This window comes from Rhyacophila brunnea, unplaced genomic scaffold (assembly GCF_057557595.1).
Source record: "Rhyacophila brunnea isolate RB1 unplaced genomic scaffold, BYU_Rbru_1.0 scaffold_6, whole genome shotgun sequence".
Lineage (NCBI taxonomy): Eukaryota > Metazoa > Arthropoda > Insecta > Trichoptera > Rhyacophilidae > Rhyacophila > Rhyacophila brunnea.
In genome coordinates this window covers 40,648,273-40,672,840 of record NW_028233276.1, presented here as the reverse complement: position 1 = coordinate 40,672,840, position 24,568 = coordinate 40,648,273, and the positions used below count along the sequence as shown (strand labels likewise).

Below are 24,568 nucleotides of genomic sequence, written 5' to 3'. Positions count from 1 at the left end.
GATAAACATCCTACGAATAATGGTTGCTTTATAATAATTATTGACCTAAGAAGAATGTAGTGTTTTTTTGAAATACGCCATTTCTTTTGGCATTCCCCAGTGGTTAAGCTACAACATACGACCGTAGCCATAAATTGACAAACTATTATTGAAGTAGGGAGTAAAATGATGTTAACGCACGTATTCGAACATGTACCTAACCGATTTTTTTTAAACGGTACATGTTCGAACACGCGCGTTAACATCATTTTACTCCCTACTTCAATTATAGTATGTCAAGGATCATGCTTTTAAAATAGAAAAAAAGCTTCATTTTGACCCACGCTGAGCACGTCCGCCCTTAAGAATAGTCTATTAATCATTAAGCTAGAATATTTGAAAAGTATCTAAGAAACAAAAGCAGCCAATATTAATCACAATAAATTGGAAGAAGAAAAATTGGAATAGCATCCCTGTGAGAATTTAGAGACCGTCGTACTGGGTATTAAAAACTCCTGAAAGCAGCCAATATTCATATGAAGTAATTGTTAATGATAATCAGAGGTTACATGCAGAGACATTTTATTTTTAATATCTATACAAACGAAAGTAAAAATCACGAAAATGATAAAAGTTTAACTAGTGAATATTCTTTTATCAATTAATTATGGTATTTTAAAAGAATATTACCTTGAGTCACCCTAGCGTAGAGGCAAGGTGAGGTAAGATGAAAGCGAAATTGAATAACACAATTCCCCCGGAAAAGTTTTAGTGGCATTCGTAACTTTGTATGGGGGAGATGATGCCCATTGCATTCATCGCAAAGTTATGGCAACGCCATGTCCTGCTTGGATATACATTATTTATCGTGCAAAGCTTAGAAATATTTAAACAAAAATATTTTCTGATTTTTTTTTAACCATAGTGTTTTAATTTGTGTTAATATGATTAATCGTAATACAAATATTATGTTATGCAATGTGATAACATTGTTATATGCCAACTGTAAAATAAGTGCAGAAGTAACCAACTCCAAAGTTAAATTGATACTTTTGAGTATCAAATAAGGGTAGGTTATGGAATTTTTTGAAAATGTCTTAACTGACAAAACTGTCGAAACTGTCAATACAATCAACAAGTCTATTGAAAAAATAGGTTAAAAATGGAAATTTTATATAAGTACATTATGTAATAAAACATGTCAATACAAAATATTGTCAGAATGATATTATGCCAAAGAGTAAAACCTGTATCACACAAAATGATTCAAATATAAATGTACACAAGTCAAATCAATTAAAATTGAAATATGTAATTTAAACTATTTTATACGCATATAATAACAAAACCACGTAATATTCTGTAAATAGGGTCTGGTTTTCAAATGATACATTATAACAACCCCAGGAACAATAATTATTAATATCAATAATTGTTTCTATGTATTCTAATTTTAGTACATATTTAAAGCGGTATATATTTTGCCAAAAAAATACAAAATTTAATAATGTAATATTATTTATTGAACATATTATATAATTTGAAAATGGCATATATAAAAAATCCTAAAATATATATTTGAATCGAATAGGACCCACATCCATCTCAATCCAAGTGACCAGATCAAATTTTCAAATGGTATGTTTTTGAAGTTATTCCAAATTTATATAAATTATGTATCTTATCTATACACATACATTTCATACATAGAATCTAATCTAACATGAAGAATAAAATGTTTATGAAAATTATTCATACACTTTCTTTTTACGCGTAAATAGGTTGTATAAAGTGATGTAAAAACCGTTACTATTTAATTATAATATGGCAATCATACCTATGTAATCTTGAAAGTTTCTTAATCATAGGTTTTAAACTTAATAACAAAACAAAATCTATCTTGACTTGTAGCTTTCTACCGAGATATGGATTAAGTTTCGAATAACGGAAAGAAAACATTAAATGTGTATCCACGTAAGCCAGTCCAACTTCTGTAACATAATTTAATTTTGGTGAAAATGTCAATAACATTTCACATTATTTTTCTGAGGAAGAATTTAATGTTTTGTATATTTGGTGAAAATAGAAATAAATTAAAAATCCATACAATCGTCCGAATATTTTGTTATTAGGATTCGGTGAATTCTGGTTCGATATAATTTTACTCATTGTTTTGAAGTCATTAAATTATATGGTTTATCTTGTGTGTTTTAGATACATAGTAGAAAATATATCTGTTTGCAAGAGGTAAACTACTATAAAGACTACAACTAAAAAAACTACTTTAAAACAAAATTACATACTATTCTACTAAGTCCATCGACAACTTTCTAGGAGAAATATTTACCTAGGTAGTGATTTTTCGCGTATTAAAAATTTGGTAATTTTTGGTGATATAGTTTAAGTTAAGTAATGTGTACTAAAGTTTTTTCCTAAGACATATTTTTTGTTTCATGTTTTTTTCTAGTAAAGTACCTATTTAGTTTTTTTAATGCTCAAAACGATTTTTTTAAAGTTTACCTCTAAATATATTTTATTATTTTTTTATTAGTTTTTTTATTAGATAGTAAGTATAGAGGACGATCAAATTTTAGTTCAAGTTACATTTTTAATGTAACTTGAACATGGTTATAACATTCACCAAAATTTGACGTACCGTAGTGTATATACCTCTCGCATACAAATATATCAATTTAATATTCTATAAAATGTGTCAAAAAGAGTATTTATTGTCAAATTACGCTTATATTAAAAAACTTAAAATATAAATATTTAGGATATGTATATGCATTATTCTGTTGATACTTAATGTGTATGTGTACATATTATAAATATGATATTTTGATTATTGATATCATATTCTGTTGTATAATATGTTTATATGTTTTCTTCGACCATACTTAAGATACAATGCAATACTTTGTACTCCGTTTTACGTTTTTTTTATATGAATTGGTTGTTGATTTTATTTTAAAACCATCTGGAATTTCAGAATGATATTTTTTATTTTTTTATTTTTATTTTTATTAAAATAAAATAGTACTTAAGTACATGGCTTTAACTTGAGGTCCAACGACTTACATATACCTCACAATATAACAATTAATGAAAATTTCAATGTCAACATATTATAGTTTCGTGTATGTCGTTGAGTATATGTACCAGTGTATATCTACACATATAGACGTTTTTTTAATCCACCGATAACTGTATTTCGGATTTATGTCACGTGTATTTATTTGATTAAAATATAATTTTCAAATTTACAATTAAAAATACAATTTTACATTGTTGATAATATGTAGCATTAAGAAGAGGTTTAAAAGAGTTTATAACATCATAAGATTAGTAGACACAACTCTACGTGCTTATGATATCTCAAAAAATGATTATAACTATTGAAATATTGTAATTTATTCTCATGCAGTTGGCGGCGACAAAAAGTCACCAATTTTATCAAACCTAACTATTTCTATGTTATTTAACTATTATGATATTTGACTTTGTTGCCTGCTATAATGTTTTTTAAAAAAGTATATATATTTTCACTAGTCGCAGGAATAAAATCCAATTAGGACGTAGCCCAATCCTTACACAGGCGTAGCTTGCCCAACCATCGGTCAATGTCGAACGCGTTCAATTTACCAGAAAAAGCAAATTGTAGGGTCCGTGGGTGGTGGTGGTCGGGACGTCGTTACCTTCCCGTAATTTCTATGTACCCTATGACGTCTGTTGATTTACGGGGATGATTTATGCGAACGGAAGGGCGCCGCAAATATTATATTAAATATATCTAAGGCCTGCCCAAAATATAGTTGTTGAATAAAAGATAATTTATAAAAGCGTGATCTATGGTATCTAGTTTCCGATCATGTTTTCAGTAGTCTTACATAGAATGTGATATTGTTTTATTCTATGATCTTTTTTCTGTCTTTTAACTACGTTTGTTTTGTATTGAAAATTTTATTATTAAATTTTATGTTACTTACACAGTGGAGTAGTGAATTTATTATTAAGTTTTTTTCAGTTTTGCTAGAAAATGATACATTTGTTTTTATAGAAAACGATATTGTAAAATATTTAAAAATGTGTGTTGGTTTAATGGTAATAAATTAATGAATATTGGCGATAAAATTATATAAAATTTTCAAAAATATAATCGAAAGTATTAATTTACAAAAATGAAAAAAATATACTTATTGAAATATCAAGCTTTAAATATTTTTTCCATTAATTCGGCATTGTTCCAATATTTTACATAATATTATCTTTGTGTGAAAATATATTATTATATGTTAATTAATAAACCAATTCAACTATTTGAAGTATAATATTATAGTGATGTAGGTAAATATAAATAGTATGCTTTAAAAGCTCTGATGAAAACAATAAAAAAACTTAAATACATATTAATGTTATATTACTATATTATAAAGTTTAGATTTTTATATACTATCGTCTATACATATTTAGCATTTAAAAATACTTCTAAATACATTAAAGTTAACAACTTTACTGTTATATGTTCGAAAAAAATTTGATCAGTAACTTACAAGCCAGTATTAGAGAACAATAAGATAGTAATATATAATTTTGAGAGTTACGGCAAAAATAAATAATCGATTTATTTTTTTCTTGTTTAAAGCAGGAAAGTTGAGAAGCTCTTTAGTAGCCCAAACAATACGCAAACCAGGTAACACACAAATACTATTGATATATTTGTGAAACTTTACGAGTGTGCTGAATTTTAGTTTTTTAATTTGCATAACGGACTTAAATATTTCCTTTACTAGTCTTAATTATTATTAGATATATCAAGATATCTCCCAAAGCAAAGATAATTATTATATTTATATCGACTATAGATAGAGCATGTATTACACAATGTAACATACATCACCAGAATATTTTATAATGAATATAAACCTGATTTAGAACAATCTTGGTTTTATAATAAAGTTTATTGCTAGTTTTATGCATAGTAAGTTATTTATGTTCATAGGCCGAAACACAATCAACATAAATAACTTAATTATGTAAGAATTCATTAAAAAAAACTTTGTTTTAAAACCATCACAATGGAGTTCTACTAAGTTAAAGTCAATGAAATTATGGAAGTGAGATGGTGTAGGGAACCGGAGGGTAGGTTGGTTTGACTCCCAAATGAATAACTCAGAATTTGGTGCGTGAATGAAATGAACCCTGGTTTTATTATCACCTTCCAAATAAATATTGATTTAATTATTACAGGTAAGTTTACAGATTATAATTTAGATGCGTGAAATCACGAGTATGCGTTCTGATGATTACGAGTTTGACCGGGCGAAGCGCAACGATAACCTTACAGTTGATTCTTTGATAACTGAATGACGATGTTGCTTTCTTCTACTGAGTGTTTTATACTGATTCGATACAATAGAAAATGCTGGTATCCGCTACTTGAATATTTTTGATAATCATGTTTATGAGGTTTATTGTACAATGTATGATTCGTTTAAAAAATTACAAACAATTGATTTTAATTTGAACTATTATGCAGTTTCAATAATTGAGCAAGATTGATTTTCATACAAACAACTTTTGTGCATATCATGGTAAACTTACGTAGCATTATTTCTTAATTTGTGATATCATTGATTAATTGAATTATTATATTATTTTGCTAAGTTAGCTTTCTGTTGAAATTTGATTGACTCACATAAATCGCTTGTTTTGCAATTTTAACAATATTATGTTGCAATATACATTGTAGTTATACATTTATGGTTTCTTGCCAAGTCATGCTGGATGGTAGGGTATTACATCCTACAAAATTAAGATTTATTTATCATTATAGTTTCAAAAAATCTGCAGTATTTTACCGGGAATTTCTTTAATTATAATCAATGTGGTGTGTAAATTAATGAAATATTCAAGAAGATTTACACTTACTAATGTTTGGTTTTCTTTGTTCCAGGTGAATCAAATGACCCAGAAGACATTTTTAAACTAAAACCAATGTTCAGTGAATTTAAAATAGAGTGCAAAAGACAGTGCAAAATTTTTGAGGACTCTTAATGACGCGTTTTTTTACTGTGATGGTGTTATAAATAAAAAAAGTCAAAAACAAAAGTGAAAAATCAACGAGATGGCCTATCCAAACCTCCAGCTGAGTACGATCGTAACTGCCTATACAGTTATCATCCTTTGTGGTAAGTCTGCCCTTAATTATATTATGAAAAAATAAACTTTTCCGGCTAATTGCATTGTTTTCGCATGACAAAGTTTTCCTGGCCTCAAATTAGGACCGGTTCCGCAGTATGGTCTACTTCACATCACGCTTTATTTAATTTAATATTATGAAAAATATATAATTTGATAATGATTAATTATTATCAAACTTATCCAATCGGCTTATCTTAATGTTATAATATAAAAATATATTAATACGTTGGTTGGAATTAATTATCGCTGAATTTATAATAATATAAGATTTTAAATAAGAAATTAAAATTTTACTTATTCTACTATATCTACATTTGAAATCAATTGACAATCATAAAGAATTTGTTTATACATAATATTTAAGTAAGCAACATTCTTTATAGAGTACCTTCATATTTAAAAAAATATTTTTAAATCTTGTGTATTATCTATTGATTAAAAATATGTCTAAGTAAAAAAAAATACAATCGGATTTTGTATTGTAAATAAAAATGTATTAAAAAAGTAACGCAATTTAGAAAGCGCTTCAGGGAATATTGTAAAAACCACTAGTCAACCTCTTCACAGTTATATACATGTATAGTTTAATGCTCAGAACATATAGGCGTGAATCCTTGGGGGGCGCAGGTTCGAATCCTAAAAATATTTTTTCTAGTAGTTTTATTATTCTCAAAATTGTTTTCAAACTATGTATGTTCATTATTAAATTTTATGATTTAGATGTTCAATTGGTTGTAAATATGGAATAATAGTATTTGAAAAATATTTGCAATTACATATATAATTTGAAAACATTTGATATATTATATGCATAGTAGTAAAAATCTTTTTTTTAAACATTCACTGAATTTGTAACCACATGATAAAAAATATAGTAATATAGATTGAGGCTTATTTAATTATTTATAGGGCCATCGCTGTGTAGTTTTTTCTTTTAATCTTTTCTATATATTTAAAAACATATATAATCTCTAAGAGAAGCGTTTGATTTCATATACCCAATACCTACAATAATTTTACATGGCATATTTTAATAATGGTATCTGCAATGAGACCAAAATGTCTTTGAAAGAAGAATATTCGATGACAGCTCAAAAAGAAAATACAAAAACGATTACAAAAAGCTCAAATTATACCTATATCATAAATATATATTCTAAAAGTATCAATAACATTATATATTTTACTTGAAATAACACATAAAGTCAAAGAAATTTATTGAACCTGCTATAATGAGTTCTTTCAAAAACTGGTAGAAAGAATATTTTCAAATAATGAAATCAATAACCAACGAATATATCTTAACGTTGGTGAAATCTATCCGTCCGTTGCTATATGGAAAATTTCAATTTGTATTACATAATGTCAAAAAATTTGTAAGTGATTTACGATTTAATTTTGAATAAACAATATTAGACGTAGTATAATAACTTTATATTTTAATCATCGACATTATCAATGTTATTTTATATGGACATTACTAAAACGTGTTCATTATATAAATATTCTTTAAAAAACGTACCTATAAATATTATTAATCCCCTAGAGTCAGCGACCACCAAGAAGTCATATTACAATATGTGGCCAAGCGGGGTTTGAATCCCGGGTCTAGCAAAAAATCATAAGTTGTTTTTAAATCTGTGTTTGTACCCAGAGTATAGTCTTAATGATTTTAAAAAGTGGTAGACATAAATGTAAAAGCAAAAAAAATCTTTAATTAAACCTCTTCGTGAGGCAATCCAGATCCATACATAATTTTGAAAACACTTCTGAGAAAATATATTACCAATAGCAAAAATCTTTTTGAAAAAAGTAAGACACCCTGCAGGAATCAAACCTGCATCTCTCGGGTATTGCGCCCACGTGTTGGTTAGTAATAAAAGTAGTATCTACTGTGATTTAAAATTCAAAAGCCGATTGTCAATACTAGCTAAATTTGGCTCACTTCAGTGAGTATTAAAAGCAATTAGTTAAAATTTGTCACAATTAAGTATGACTCCTTTAGCATAGTGGTTATATGTGCGTGAGCGCGATACCCGAGAGATGCAGGTTCGATTCCTGCGGGGTGGGGTGTCTTACTTACTTTTTTCAAAAAGTTTTTTCAAAAAGTGTTTTCAAAATTATGTATGTTCAATTAATATAATGTATTATATGATATTTCAGGTACTTAGTTGTACTTATAGGTTAAACTAAAAAAATATAGAAATTGTCAGTTGTCATTTCAGCTTAAAAGTGTGAAATATCATTTTGGAGATGTCGATAATTGTCATTTATCACAAGTGTTTAAGGACGTTATAATATTAAAATAAAATAAAACATAATTTTCCATGCAATTAAATGAAGTTTGAATTATTTAGATTTAATTCTTAGCGATTAAGTTTTTGCATATAGAGTATTTTAATATTATTACGTACCTAATAAGAAAATATAAATTTAAAATTATATAAACACATACAATATTAAATTTATGTGTACGATTTACTATTAATTAATTTACATGATATCTATGTATACAGTGATTGAATATTTTTATCAATATATAATTTAATAAAACTATACTGTTATTGGATAAATACATTATTTACATACCATTATAAAGAATCCAGACGGCAAGATTTATTGAAAGAGAGAAAACATTAATTTGTGTGGATTTGTATTAAAAAAACCAAAGTATTGCTTTTAAAAAAATATTACTTATGTGGTACAAGATAGATATTCTAAATTTTTTTCAACCATTATTTACGAGTAACTTCAAAATACTTCCAATATATTTCCTAAATTGAGCGTAGCAGAAAATGGCACACTAAATGATATAAAAACTATAATATATATGCTAAATTCTATTTTCTGAATTTATTGGCTATGCCTGTGACACAATGTCTATCTGGTCGAAAAATATTCAAAATTCATTCGAAGAGAAAACAAAATATTTTTGAATGTTTTGTGAGAGCCATTTTTTTACTCTCAGAATAATATATTGTAGATATACTATTCTCTTATATAAAAAACGAGTACAAAAAGTTTTATAAAGCTGGCAAATATAAATCTTGTTTTTTTTGAGCGGGTTGTTTCAAGTCACCATGTACGAGTAGTTTTTGTTATAACTTCGGTATATCATAACATGAAAAATGTATCTGTGTTATTCTCAAGTATTCCATCATTTTTTCACTGGTTGGAATCATTCTGTGACACATCTATACGTTTCCAGCATCCGAATAGCTGTATATATTTCATTTTTTCTCGCAATCTTTTTGTATGGATCCTGAGGGATTTAGCGCAGGGGACTGATCTGTACTTCTGTGTTCATGTCTTATAAATGTATATCTTTTCAATTTCATTTCAGTTTCATCATCTTATTCCTTCTGAGACGAAAGGGTTATATGTGTAACGTTTGTATCTAAACCTTGTTTTACTTTTTAAACAATGACATCAAAAGTTACAACAGAAACAAACGTTTTTAATATACTTAATAAAGACAACCAACGCATCTGTAAAACAAAATTTATATGAAAAATACTTATTACAATTATATTTATTTCAGTATTAGGAAAAATAATACATAATATATAATTGAAATTATGTAAAAATTACTGAACATATTTTAGTGTTTGATAATTTGAATGAAAAACCTGGGTCTCAATACTTACTTGTTCACAAAAAAACTAAATACTAAGTAAGTTAGTATTGTGAAAATATTATTATTAGATTGGGAATATTGTTTCACCAAGCCACGCTTTCTAATTATGATAAATGGTGAAAGATAGAGTCTATTGATTATAATATCAATTTATTGATAGAACTTAAGATTTAAAAAAACAAACTTCTACTATAAAATAGATAAACCAGTATAAGTTGTCAACTTAGTGACGGCGCGACATGCCAAAATTTGACACATCATGCAGTACTTTTTATATTGCGATTGTATATTTATCTGCATATTGAGTTTTCATATATTATATATTTTACCATATTAGATCGTAAAATCATAATAAGGGCCTCCACAGGCTGTATTAACAGATTTTTTTACGATACATATAACATGTTAGTCACTTGTTCAATCTGTTCCGTCCAGAGTATGGGTCCAAGTAAACATTGAAAAACAACATGTGAATTTGTCAGACCCGAGATTCAAACCAAGAATACATGACATTATAAGTCTGATGCGTAACTGATCGGCCATCTTTATACTTATTATTATGAAAGAGAAGTGAAAAAAATACACTTGTAAATGGTTAATTTAGCAGGAAGTCTTAAAATTACAATTAAAATGATGGTACACACACAGGTTTACAAAATTATCAATCTTCAGAGTTTAATATACGTTATATTATATTTTTTTAAACAGAGTTCTACTTGGAAAATGTTAACTCAATTTATTCATTTTATGGGTGCACGTAATTTTCTATTTTGGGTTAATTTGTAACAACTACTAACCTTTTTTACACAATTGATTATAATTATTCAGATTTAGATAAACAATCGCGTAATGCTATGAATATGAATAACAATATATAAGAAACTACTTAACTAAAGCAAGATACCAACTATAGTTTTCGATTCCCTCATTTATTTAAAAAAAAAAAAAAAAAAAAACAATGATTCGAATAATGAAGTTTACTCACGTTTCTGTAATGTTTTTTTATTAGATACTTACTGAAAAGTGAACGTATTTCAAAAGAAATATATGTTTTAATTGTAGTCATATAAATATGTAATCTCTGGAATTAATTTAAAATATATGAAAAATTTTATCAGTGGACTGATTTTGAGAAACTTCATTTAATTGGTTGAAATTAGCGTTTAAATAATAATAAAAAATAATAATGATATTATTTCTTAATAATATTGTTTGAATTCTGAAGGGTTGAATTGTAAATAAAGTTCAAAGGTATTAGAATTAACTTCTAACGGATAATTGTTATTATAATTATTGGAGTTTGTATTATTCAAAAGGCTTTATCTAATACAATTATTCTGTTTTTGAATCTAAATGGCAAATTCAATTTATGTACTTAATGTTTTCTTTTGAGCGGATTAACTTTTTAAATTAAATCTGTGATTTTTTTCGGTATAAATTATACAAATTCAAATTAAAATTTTTCCCTGAGAGAAAAGTTTAGTAGATCGATTTCCAAAATCATTTTTATTTTTATGATTGGAAAAGTTTAGACAAGTTCGATGAAGTGAATTTAAATAAAAAAAACAGTTAAAAAATCTACCTAGATTTGCTTTTATTTATGCTAATTTTGTAAGAAATTTTTGAAATAAAAGACCGATATTTTGAAGTCAATGTAAAATGCATAAAATTTATTTTTTTAGTTTGATTGCTTTTGAATAAGTCATTTTACCGAAAAAAACAGGATAATATAAATGTTTTAATAACATAGTATGAAGAAAATTTAATTAAATTATTGCAACATATACCTAATGGTCTTTGTTTATTGTTCTAAAATGTTATGGGAAGGTATGGGCTACAGTGATATTTATCTTCATTTTTATGTTTTAACATTATTATTTGTTAAGAATTTTCTTCTTTAAGTCATATTTTTGTAGTTAGTTCTTTTCTAGTAAGATCTTATTAGTTCATTATTAATAAAATTCAGCTTTTTCCACTAGTAAAATTAGCTTATAGTATAAACGGTAGCATATATTACTACTTATTTATAAACAACTTTGTGATTTTATAATAAATTGAATATGTGTTTGGTTATCATTATTATTGTAATTGTTGATTTTATTATCACAAAATGATACAAATCATATTATGACAGCTGTTTTTGTGAACATCTCAGAATGAAAGTTTGATTAAAGAAATAATTATCAGTTAAAAAAACGTGACTAGGTTTATTGTTTATGAACAATTAATTAAAGATGTCTGCCAAACTGTGCGTTGCGGTACATTAATGTCGCAAGGGGTTCTAGGTGTGCCCCAAAAATATAACCAAAAGTGCAAAAGACGAAGAAGAAGAGAAAATATACGGGTGTCTCATCGACCTTTTCAAAAGATACAACGGTACACACATGATATTAACAATGAAAGAAAATTTAAAACACATGAGAAACGATCCTGTTCACGAAGCCCATTTTCTGAGCTAAATATGTCAGCATTTATGATTTCCGGTTGGAGTCTTCGATTAACTACTATAATCATTAAATCTCTGTTACTGTTTGGATTGTCGTATCTTTGCGAATTAACTTTCTTAGCACTCGTGGAAATGAAAGAGAAAAAAAACGATTACAGATGAGGAGTTACGTGTTTGTTTATCCAATTTAAGGCCGTGTTCTGATGTTATTCTTTCTCAAAATTAATCGCATAATTCGGGTCTAGGACGATTTGGCACCGGACAACTGGACGCCACGGAATTCGAAAATAAATAGACGTTAGGTACTTATAGGTACTTTAGAAAAATATATTCAATATTATTTAAATGATTATATTATGATTTAATAGTTGGTGAGAATGTAAATATGCAGACGTAAACAATGATTTAATCGTGCATATGTTTAGGTTCCAACGAAAAAAGAGTTTTTTATTTTATATAAAGCCTTAGGCATGGTAATTCTCAATCCGCGATAAAGAATACATTATGTTAAGAGTAAAATGAATTCAAACTACTAATGACGTATTACATGACATTGTTAGATATTATATATACTACGTGAATTAGTTAGTATTTTTTATTATAATTTACAAAATTTAAAATATTTATGTTTTGTCCATGTTTGTCCAAGCAAAATCTGAGAAATACATACTATTTAATATCAGGCATATATAAATAAATCCTATTAAGAAATAGTAATTTAAATGTAGAATAACGTGTCGTGACATGTTTCACAATTGAGAACAAAAATAATTGAGATTTACATTTAAAAATAGTAGGGAGGGTTGGAGGAAGACAGACTATAGACAGTCTGATGTACTTAATTAAGAATAACTATGGTAGTGCTAGTTGTTGATTACTTTCTAATGCAATGCGGTAACTTGTTCGCAGTAAATAAAGTTTGTAATGTTCGAATTAATTTCGACTTGCACTCAAAGTATGACAATTACTAGCAATACGATAGAAATTTACAATTTAGTGAGTTTTGGATTGGAGTAATAATAATTATTGGGTAAGGAGTGCCCTCTAAAATGTGTAACCATGGACGTTTACATGGTTACACATTTAAGACATGGTTACACGTTCCAGAAACCTCATAATAAACTATAATGATAGGATTATATTATTATTTAAAATTTGAAATTGTGGCTTTAAATTCTTCTTGTCCTAGGCATGGGCATGAAACCGACTTTTGGCGGGGAAATATTTTTAATTGGGTTATATTTTAAATAATTATAATTATCTATACCAATTCTTATATAAAAAAAAAACTATTATCATTATAATATATAATACGAGTATATTAAAATCGTATGAGGTATTTTTCGATATTAACATAATATGTTTATAATATATACTTAACCATTCCAAATTTAAAACGCATTATTCTAATATTCACTAATCCACCCATTTTTTACAAGATTTAAAAAAAAAGATAAAAGAATATCGCTTTTTATGTCACCTGCATACTATACACTTATTTTATACAATATTTAAAAAAATATAACAAATGAATAGCCTATTTACTATCACTAGCATACAAACTGCATGTTTTTATTTCAAAGATTTTGTGACATAGCAAATAAAAAAAACATGAAAATAACAAAAGATATATTATATATGTTTGTTAAAATAATCTAGGTAAGTACAAAATAAATGATTTCTTTTATCCAACGACTAATAATTCACAAGAATTAGAAAACACCTCAGACATATCTACTAGAAAACATATTTTTAATATGTCGCCTGATGAGATTTGAACTTGTAACCACTGACTTTGTGTCAAAGCGCATTACGAATAACTACGGGCATCCTATTTAATTACGAAGAAATTAATTAGTAGTTTTTAAATAAAATGTTTATCAAATTACGTTCATTTTGGCTACCATTTTTTTTATTTTAAACGAAGTATCAATTAAGTGCCCTATTCACTAACCGACGCTATGAAACTATCTAGTATATACTATCAGTTTAGTTATTAATTAATATTCAGATGTTATTCAAGAGTCTTGTCAAACGAAATGGATAAATAAATTGTTGAATATTTTTTTTTTTTATTAAGTGGCTATTTTGTTCTTTAATTCATTTAAAAGTTAAGATATTATTCATTGAAAAATGGCCTCAATATTTTCTTCTTTACGAAAATGGTGGCATTATAAATTGTAGTCGGAGTAAGTCCACCAAAGTAGTGGTATCACATATCTTCTATACCAGAATTCTTTATTAAATAAATTTAAAAACAATAACTTAAAAAGTATATGATTGCACTCGAAAAAAAAACATTACGATCAGTCATCACAAAAATGACAATAAAAAGTACCTTTAGTTTAGATTTAGTAGGTATACCAAAAATGATTATTTAAAACATTATAACGATTGAATACATTCTGACATTTGTGCAATTGCGTCGGTTGCGATTCATATTGTGATTATTGGACAACCCCAGTTTCGCATACGTTTTACACTTTAATAACTTTTAGCATTTACAAATGATTTTGACATTTTCGTAATGCAATTGGGACCAGTCATTGGTATGCAGCGAATGAGGTTTTACATCGATATTGTGCAGCCAAATTCATGGCAGTCAAAACTTTATACGATCATCTCTATAAAATGGCAGTAACAAAATTTCATACGCTTGAATACAAATGATTTATAAGACTATATATAATTATACTTAATTACACGTATAATAAACGTATAAATAACTAATAAACTATACGTAATTATTTCTTTTGGTATTTTTTTTCGACCATGTCCGATTCTAATAGGATCATATGGGCCTCCACAGAGTAGAGGTTTGTATTAACAGATTTTGTTTTTACGAGAAATGGATGCCAGCCACTTGCTCAACCTATTAGGTCCATACCCTGACTCACACACAAGTTGAAAAACAATATGTGTACTTGCCAGACCCAGGATTCGAACCTGGGACCCACGGCATGATAGTCCAACGCTTATGCCGCGCGGCCACCGTGGGCGTAATCTTTTGGTATGCATATGTTTAAATTATTATTTTTTTATAATCAACAGGTAGCAGCTCATGTTTGAAGATAGTCGGAGTGGAAGTTCCAGCCTTGGCTGATCTTCGCCAACCTGTAATTCTTGGCTGCTCCTATGACACTGGACAAGACGCATTATTCTCTGTCAAGTGGTACAAAGATGATCATGAGTTTTACAGATATATGCCTACACACAAGGTATGTACATACTATTTACACCTAATTTATTAAAATTGCATTTATTCTTATATGTACAACTAGTCGCTGACCCTAATGGTTGTGTATTTTATACTTTATAATACTTTTTCATTTATATTTAAATATTTTGTTTTGAGTGGATCTTAATTTGTAATTAGTAGGTAGCCTAGCGATCAAGATATTGCATCTAATCACGGACGCATTGAAAACTGATTAGAAACTATATATATAGTCAGGTTGAGGTGTATAATTGCGAGTTTCAATCATTGTAACGTTGATGATGTGGTAAGCTGTTTGAAGTTAACAAAGATTTTCGATTGCATATTTTGCCATACTCACCATTTTTTCCAATATGAAATTATAATTATTTCCTACAAATAGTTGACCGTATTGCATTTTAAGTATAAGCAATAACTACCACTATGATTAAAACGCATAAATTTGTGCCGTAAAAGAGCCTCGATTATTCAAAAAATCTCTCGTAAACCTTTGAGAAAACTTTCAATTCCATCATAAAAATAATCATAAAATATTGATCAACGTTTATTTTTTAAATTATGTATTTATCTTATAATTAAAAAAGAACATTAATTTCTTTTATAGTGTTAACTGTCAATTCATGGTAGAACTGTATTGTATTATTTGATTAATTATTTGGTAATTAAATAAAACACAATTTTTTTAGTACTTATTCCACTTGTACAAAAATTTAATTAAAAAGTGGAATAAGTACTAAAAAAAATTGTGTTTTATTACAAATAATTAATCAAATAGAACATTAATTTTTTGTCTTGTGGTTGTGTTTAGATGCGTACTAATTAATTGATTAATTGAACATTTGAAAGGTCAATTTGGAGTTAATTATATTTAACTACGTGATTTATAATTTCATCATTAGATATTACTAGTACTACATAACATCTAAAGGTGGAAAACAGATAAATATATTATAATAAATAATCCATAATTTATATTCTATCAAAACAATGCAGATGATAATTCATTATTTTCAAACCGCAGAAATTCATTTAAACTAAAATCCAGTGCTCGAAATGGAAAATTTTACGAACTGGAGCGCTCGATAAGTTTCCAAAAATATCAACATATTTATCTTATTTTATGTATATTTAATAAAAAATAAATGTGTTTGAGTGTGTGTGTGTATGTGTGTGATAAGAGCGTTAATCTCTGGGATTTAACGAATCGGAACTGCACTCCGGTCCATTTCGAGCCTTGCTAAAATGATTATTATTGAAAGTAATTTTATCACAAATACTTCATTATAGATGTATTTCCTTAGCCAAGCATTCTGACGTTCCCATTACCCGGAGCTAGACTGGAGTCAGCTCTAGGACCGGCAGATAAATCCTGCAGCAGAAACCACTGCCGCATCACGCTCAACCATCTGTCGCCGGTGGCTTCAGGAGCGTATACCTGCGAGGTCTCCACAGAGGCGCCAACGTTTAGAACGGCCATCGAGACGAGAAATATGACAGTCATGGGTGCGATATTTGACTTTAGCTAAAAATATTGAAAACTTTTCATTTCGTTTTATTTTTTTCTGTATAATATAATATTATGATAAGAGATGGGTCAAAGAATTTTAAAGAGATTTGGCCAGGATTTTTAGAGAGCGTTTAATATTAAATTTAGAAAAATAATTAACGGGTTATAAAATAAAGTATTTAGTAGATGAAAATCTGACCCTCAACTCTGTTACTACCAATTTGTAATGTTCATGATCTATTAAAATTAAAAAAATAAACTATAAGTAATTACTTCAATGAATAAATTGAAAATCTAAAGATCATAATAGAGAAACGCTTTTGACTTAATTGTATAAAATTACATATTTGTCATGTTTGATGTGTCTGTCAACCCATAATCTACCTCTCTCTCTCTAATGTGCCTCCACGTCTTTGTTGCGCGATCGCATAAATATAATACCCACATTGAGTTCTCTCATGCGCGCTGCACTTGATTGCTTAGTCACGTAAATGCATTTTGCTCACATGCATTAATTTTCAAATCAACCCTTGCTTTAGAGCTATGTATATTGTAATAATAATATTCTTTTTGGCACTACAACAGGCCATAACGCCAATAACAGTGGTGTAGTGTAACAATAGTGAAGGTAGTAATAGAAGTGAAACAATCAAAAACACCCAGGTTTTGAGAAAATCAGATGAATATATTGTGACTTCATCGGAAATTGAACCTGGAGCATCCAGATAAAGGGTCAGCGTTTTACGGACTAGGCTCTAGATTGCTTATGATATAAAAATAGTATTATTTAGCGCATCGACAAGAATGTTGATATGTGGCACTGTCACCTGATAATTCTTTTTATTGTAAGAAATGCAATGTGGATCTTGGATTTGTTTCAATAAATAATTGATGGTTTAGTAGGTACTAATTATTATTATATATAATTATTAAACAATGTTTCACTGTAAGCGTAAGGTAATGAACCTGGGTAAAAATAGTGTTTACAACAACAATTTTTTTATGAGACCATAAAATATCGTAAAAAAGACATTTAGTTGAAGATTTTAAATGACCCTCTTAAACCAAGCCATTCATAAATAGTTAAGGAGAATACGAGCCGGTTCTTTAAAAGAATCTCACCTCATCACTAAAGTTCTGGCGGTGTTTGGGGAAATATTTCTTTCTCGAGAGGCTCATTACGCGAAAGTTTGGACGTTTGTTTTGAATATCGTCTGCGAAGAGCCTCCTAGATGCTTTTGTTTATTGTAAAATCTTCGCCATAAGACGGGATCATGTATAAATTTGAATAAATTTCGACGGTTCGGCGCGCATTCTAATAAAACGAAACGACTGATATGTGAGATGTAATCTTCACTCTGTTATTTCAAATTGTACTAGTTACTTTGTGTCACTCAATAAATTTTAATTGTCTCAAAGCTTTTATGGAGTCTAGACCTTGAGGAGGATTTGCTATTTTGATGTGGTTACAAATTTAATTCAAATTTTGTTCATTAACAAAGAAGTCATGGCACAGTAAACATTTTACGATGTAACTATTTAATTAAAAGCCAAAAATAATTTTATAGTATAATAGTCTGCATTTAAAAAATGTGTATTTATTAAAAAAAACTAAATTACCTATTATCAAAGATTAACGTAAAGAATATTTTGCAGTGTTGCCAAATTGCCAAAAAAATATTTTAAAAAATGACGATTTTACTTAATAAATAAGATAATAGTGGCCTTCGGAGCATGATGTTAACTTCATTCAATGCAATTCAATTTATTTTTTAACATATTGTAGACATTACAAATTATAAGTTTAAGACGTTCACAAACATGACATGAAACGTTATTATAAAGAAGAAAAGAAAGTAATAAAAAGGTAATAAAAGCGATAAAAATTTAAATAAACAATCAGTAAAAATACAATTATACACCTATAGAAGTTCAAAGAAGTAAACTGAGTTTGCCAAGGAGACCCTATTTTAAGAATTTATAAAATAGCGTCTGACTAAACTCACCCTCACGCAAGTGGAATAAATCAACACCAGAAACAATTTGGTTGAACTTAATTAGTATAAGTTTCTCAATTGGCATTACCAGTGGCAGGTTGGTTCTGCATCTTGGGAGAATAATAATCTCACAAATATCTTCTAAAAAATTACGCAAAAATATGATCTTTAATTTAATATTAAATATCAGTAGATTTAGTAATTTCAGTAATTATTATGTAACACTAGGCCACTGCTGTGACAGCTCAAAATGTATGACGTTAAAAAGTGTATCAAGAAAATTATTGATTGTAGAGTGTAGACCAAGGGTAGTCAACCTTGTTATACCTACCGCCCACTTATGTATCTCTGTTAGTAGTAAAATTTTCTAACCGCCGACCGGTTCCACAGTAGTTGTGATTTATAAAGTAGGGAAGTAACTTTACTTTATAACATTTATAAAGCAGAGTTACAGTAAGTTAAAGCATATAATAATAATTATTTACCAAATACTTTATGTCAGACTTTCGCTAAGGGTGGCAGAATAAATCTTTATAATACAACTTACTGTAGTTAAATATATATTTTTATTTATACATAGAAGCATGAAGTCTGATGAAATTACATTTGATTAATTAAACTATTAAAGAGATTCCTGAAGCTGATGCTGCGAAACTAAATAGTGGATAACTGGCTTAATTTTTTTGAGGAACAAACGAAGGTCTATTTTTTCCGTAATATTCAGGCGGTTTGAAATTTAAATTATCACGGGTAATTTTATGAAAACATAATGACAACGTTTTTAAAATCCCAACCGCCCACCATGAAAGCTGGAACGCCCACCAGTGGGCGGTAGGAACCATGTTGACTACCCTTGGTGTAGACTATGAAAAATATGAAACACTATTTATAATAATCGCCACCCAGATTACAAAAATAGAAATTAAACACTAGTAACACAGATATACAAGCCAAGATAAATTTGTTGACAATTTATTTATGTTAACTTTTTTTTTAAATATATTACGTAGAATAATATAATTTATAAAGCCTAATAAAAGCATATTTATCAGTAATATACCTCAATATTTTTTTATAAAATTATATTATTGTTTATTTAGCATTACCATTGGAGGAACCAAGAATAGAAGGTCTAAGATCAGCGTACACAATAGGAGAAGTCCTGGACATCACTTGCAGATCAGCTCCGTCTGCACCACCAGCGCATCTTACGTTGTTTGTCAACAACGAGGAGGTATTTTTGAAAATTTTCATTATTTCATAATATACTAGATTTATTTTTATAAAAGCCGGATATAATATTCTGTTTACGGCATTTAAAAAAAATCGATAAAATTGACTGAATTCTGTGGGTAGTAGGTACCGATTTAAAATACCCACTAGTATAAAAAGCGGTTTTGGGGGTATTGTAATAATAATTGTAGAATATTTATATAATCATAAATAAACACTTATATATATTTATATTATGGTTTTACTTTTCACTGTTTGAATTTCGTCGAAGTAAATAAACTTATTATTAAAAGCTCCAAATATACTTTGTTTTGCATTTTCACACAATATATTATTAGTTAATTGCATTACCTAATAATTTTTATTACAAAGCTATAAAATAATATATATATTCAATACTGATCGACATTGGTTTCGCTGGCTTATATTATCTAACGTATTTACTTTTTGAAAGTGAATTTAATAATCGGACCATTAAATGCTATGTGGACTAAATAGTGGTTATTTGTTTTATTTTCTTGTAAATAATAGTAAATCGTAATAAATAGATAGTATAAAAAAATCTTATTATGCTTTCCCAAAACATACTGCTTGTTGCTAGGGAGATCCTAGCAACCAAATTGTTTATTATATACACGCGTTCCTCACTAATGTTTATACAATGCTTTCTGAAGCGCCTTCTAAATTGCATTAATTATTATTGGCCTTTGTCTCGGTTTCATTTAAATAATATTCTTTTTTTTTTTTACATATTTTATAATTTTCTGTATTTATATATTGAAATATAACTAATTTAGTAAGTATTTTTATACTCCCTATTTTCTCTTAAGTACGTCACTATTATTAAAACTAAAAGTTCAATGTAAAAGTCTAAAAACGTTGCCGTTCCCTAAAATTTAAGTAATAGATTTTAGTATTAGATGTTTATGCTTATAACGCTTATAGTAGATATTAAAATCTGCATAATAAACTTTCAAATTAAATTATAACTTAGTTGCTCACTATTACTTTTACCCTATTCACAAGGTTGGTCAAAAACAAGTGACACGTGCCGAAGAACCCGTAGAAGACGAACTGGCTTCCAGTTCGGCTCGGCTGAAGATGGTCCTGTCCAGAGGTCACTTCAAGGGCGGAGGAGTTGGTTCTCTCTTGAGGGTTAGATGTTCTGCTGCCCTTGCTGCAGTAGAGGAGGCGGCTCGATCGGCTGATGCTACGGCCGCCCTGGCAGCTTCGCAACCATTGCACAACCAGAAACTGGAATGGCCCAGTGCTGCAGGTAACCATGTCATAATCATTCAAAATATAATAGTATTTTGAAAGAAAAACCAAGTCTAAAACAAAAAAAATGAAAGTTAGATTTTTGGTACTAAGAGAGATCTTTCCTCGTTCGATCGATAGGGTTTAATCATGATTCCACAGTCAAAAAAAAAATTAGTATTGTCACAATATGACAACTCAATATGAATATAAATTAAATGAAGATAAAGATATGCTAATTTTTTTTAATTACGTATTATACAAAAATCTCTTTGGGACGTTCAACAAAACTTACTAAAATATATTTCGATGATAAACTTAACCATAAATAATTACTTAATAATAGTATGGGAGCTTTTATTGAACGCATATTTTATAATCTCATTTCAATTATTGTAAATTTATTTTTTATTAAATAAATAAATATCTATTTATTTATTTTAAAAATTTTATAATATATTATATAGGGACGTATAGCTTAATTAAAATACTTTAAAATGTAAATAATCAATACATTATATTACATTGTAAGCTTAATACTACATAGTTGATAGAAACTATATCAATTATTCAGTACCTACATAACATTTAATAATTAATTATAAACTAATTTATTGTGAAAAAGAGGCAAGAATTGTTTAATGTCAAATATAGTGTATCTTAATTTGTTATTCAGTAATTAATATGACAAATCTAAAGTTATATTAATTTAATTTAATCTGGTTTGTACATGATATTATATTTATATGCGGAATTCGACACATTCGATTACGTTGAATAAACTGATTTAATATTCCTTCGTGAAAGTATTATGTTTCCAATTCTATTAAAAGAAAGTGTAATCATAAATTTTAAATAATACCGTTTATTCAATTCGAATTTCACAAATCAATAATAAATAATTATTGTTATTCAATTTTTTGAATCATTCATTGATATTTTATTCCTACGTTGGTGCAAAATATTAATTTACCTTGTACTTAGAATGAAGGGAGTTTGCGTGGGCGATCAGATTCGGGGAGTATTAAAGCTTCGTAGAGTTTTCGCCTACAGTTCGTTGTCTAGATGCGTTGGTGGGGTAAATGTATAGATTACGTTTTAAGTTATTATGAAAGAACCTTTTCAAATACAATATTGTGAGTAAAAACTTTAAATATTTTCAAAATGTAAATGCAATAAATTAAGACTAAGGGATGAAAAGTTTTAACAGAAAACCTTCAGAGTTTTATATTATTAGAGATGTAAGATTTTATAGTGAAAGTAAAATTTTATCAATAGAAGAGGGTGATTTCTAATTGAAATATATTATCTTTTAATTATGACGTTGACGTAATAAGACGTTTACTTCTTCGTTGGAACCTCATAGGTGAGGATCATAACCCGGGTGAATTGACTGTCTGACAGCCTTCTCCACGACATGACTCTACTCCTCTCTGCATTAAGCGGCATATATTATGTCCTGTTTTCAAAAAAAAAATTGTAGTATTTTTGGTTTGATCCGGTCATCTGGAATGAGCTGTTTCTCGTTTTCTCCGGCTTTTAAACTATTAGACTTGAGACCGATTGTGGTGTGAGGCAAAACGGTTTGGTGGGTAAATATTATGGTTTTTATACTACTTGAGGAACTAGAAATTTTCACGCATATATTTTCCATCATTATTTTTACTTAGCATAATATACAACTCGAAGAAATTGGCACCCATGTGGTAGAATTTTTCATAAACGATATTCAATTAAACTTTATATGATTAATAATATGAACAAAGGTGTTTTATATTCGTATACTTACTGATTTAAACGTTGTGTAATGTCTTATGACATAGTATAAGACTAAAGGCTGGTTCGGACTGGTCAAATGATTTAGTCGAGTGGCGATTGATTAAGTGATTTAGTAAGTGAAAAGTGACCGAACACATTACATTAGTAAGCGACGTGTCAAAATGAACAGAGCACAACATAACAAAGCAAAAATGAACTATTTTTCTATTCAGCGGATAATTCACAAGATTTAAGAATATAACATTCATTGGATTGAATTTTTTATAATTAAAAAAAAATAAGTTAATAACTTCATATATTTGAATAATTTGAGGAAAAAATTCTACAACAACTAATGAACTTGTCTCGTGGCTTATTTTGTATTTAGTGAGAGGTGGTGGGGGTCGCTACTCAGCCGAAAAATAGAATAAAATGGATCGACTTGACTAAATGAATGAAATTTTACTAAATTACTCGACTAAATTTAACTGTTCATACGTGTTTAGTTACTAAATTACTCGCCACTCGACTAAATTACTCGACCAGTCCGAACCAGCCTTAAGTAATAAACAAATTATTTTATTATGAAAGTAGTGCTTTTTTAACAATATATTTTTCTATTTACAGGTAAATGCCTATCATCTGGAAATACCCTTTTCCTCACGAGTGTATTTGCGATATTAAGAAAGATCTTTTGAAAAAACCAACAGTGAAAATATATTGTTTTAATTTAATTCCTATCAATTTTGTAATAAATAATATAATAATATGCTAGTCGCAATAAAAATATGTTTTCAAATGTGTGCAAATAAAGCATGAATATGGACTTTGTAAAAAGTGATACTATAGGTACAAATATAAGGCTATATCATTTATAATATAATGTTAAGAAAAACGCAACCTTTTTGACACAATATATAATTTTAATATAATATGTAAATGTTGATTAAAATGTCATAAATAATGACGTGATATAATTATCATTGGGATTATTATATCTGATTTTAATTAACATTATAATCATGCACTTCACAAAATATATTGCGTTTATTATTTAAGGAATATGAAACCAAAGTCAAGTAGATAATCTCTTACAAGTTTTATTGCATTGAATTAAAATTTTGAATATTAATTACAACTTTTTGTACAACAAATTTTTGTTTATAATTTCAGTACTTTTCTATGATGTTGGTTTTTATAAAATATCTCACAATAATGTTTATTGAGCCAACTGACTTTGTCACTAGTATTCTCAATTAACAGTGGAAATTATTGTAATTTGAAAATTGTATGTAATGTTATGTAATTCGAAATATTTTTATTTTAACACATT

The 24,568-nt window shown here is 27.9% G+C and overlaps 1 protein-coding gene across 1 annotated transcript in view; it reads left to right on the top strand.

Annotated features, from left to right (window-relative positions):
• The window catches only part of LOC147065678 (uncharacterized), a 69,014-nt gene extending 44,926 nt beyond the window's left edge, over positions 1 to 24,088 (top strand). Inside the window, exons 2-7 of the mRNA XM_085957101.1 lie at positions 5,936 to 6,170; positions 15,318 to 15,484; positions 16,785 to 16,986; positions 20,088 to 20,221; positions 21,247 to 21,496; positions 23,863 to 24,088. Of these exons, the coding sequence (XP_085813227.1) occupies positions 6,107 to 6,170; positions 15,318 to 15,484; positions 16,785 to 16,986; positions 20,088 to 20,221; positions 21,247 to 21,496; positions 23,863 to 23,933 (888 nt within the window). The 5' untranslated portion in view covers positions 5,936 to 6,106 and the 3' untranslated portion in view covers positions 23,934 to 24,088. The remainder of the gene's footprint in view (positions 1 to 5,935; positions 6,171 to 15,317; positions 15,485 to 16,784; positions 16,987 to 20,087; positions 20,222 to 21,246; positions 21,497 to 23,862) is intronic.
• Positions 24,089 to 24,568: the final 480 nt, after the last annotated feature.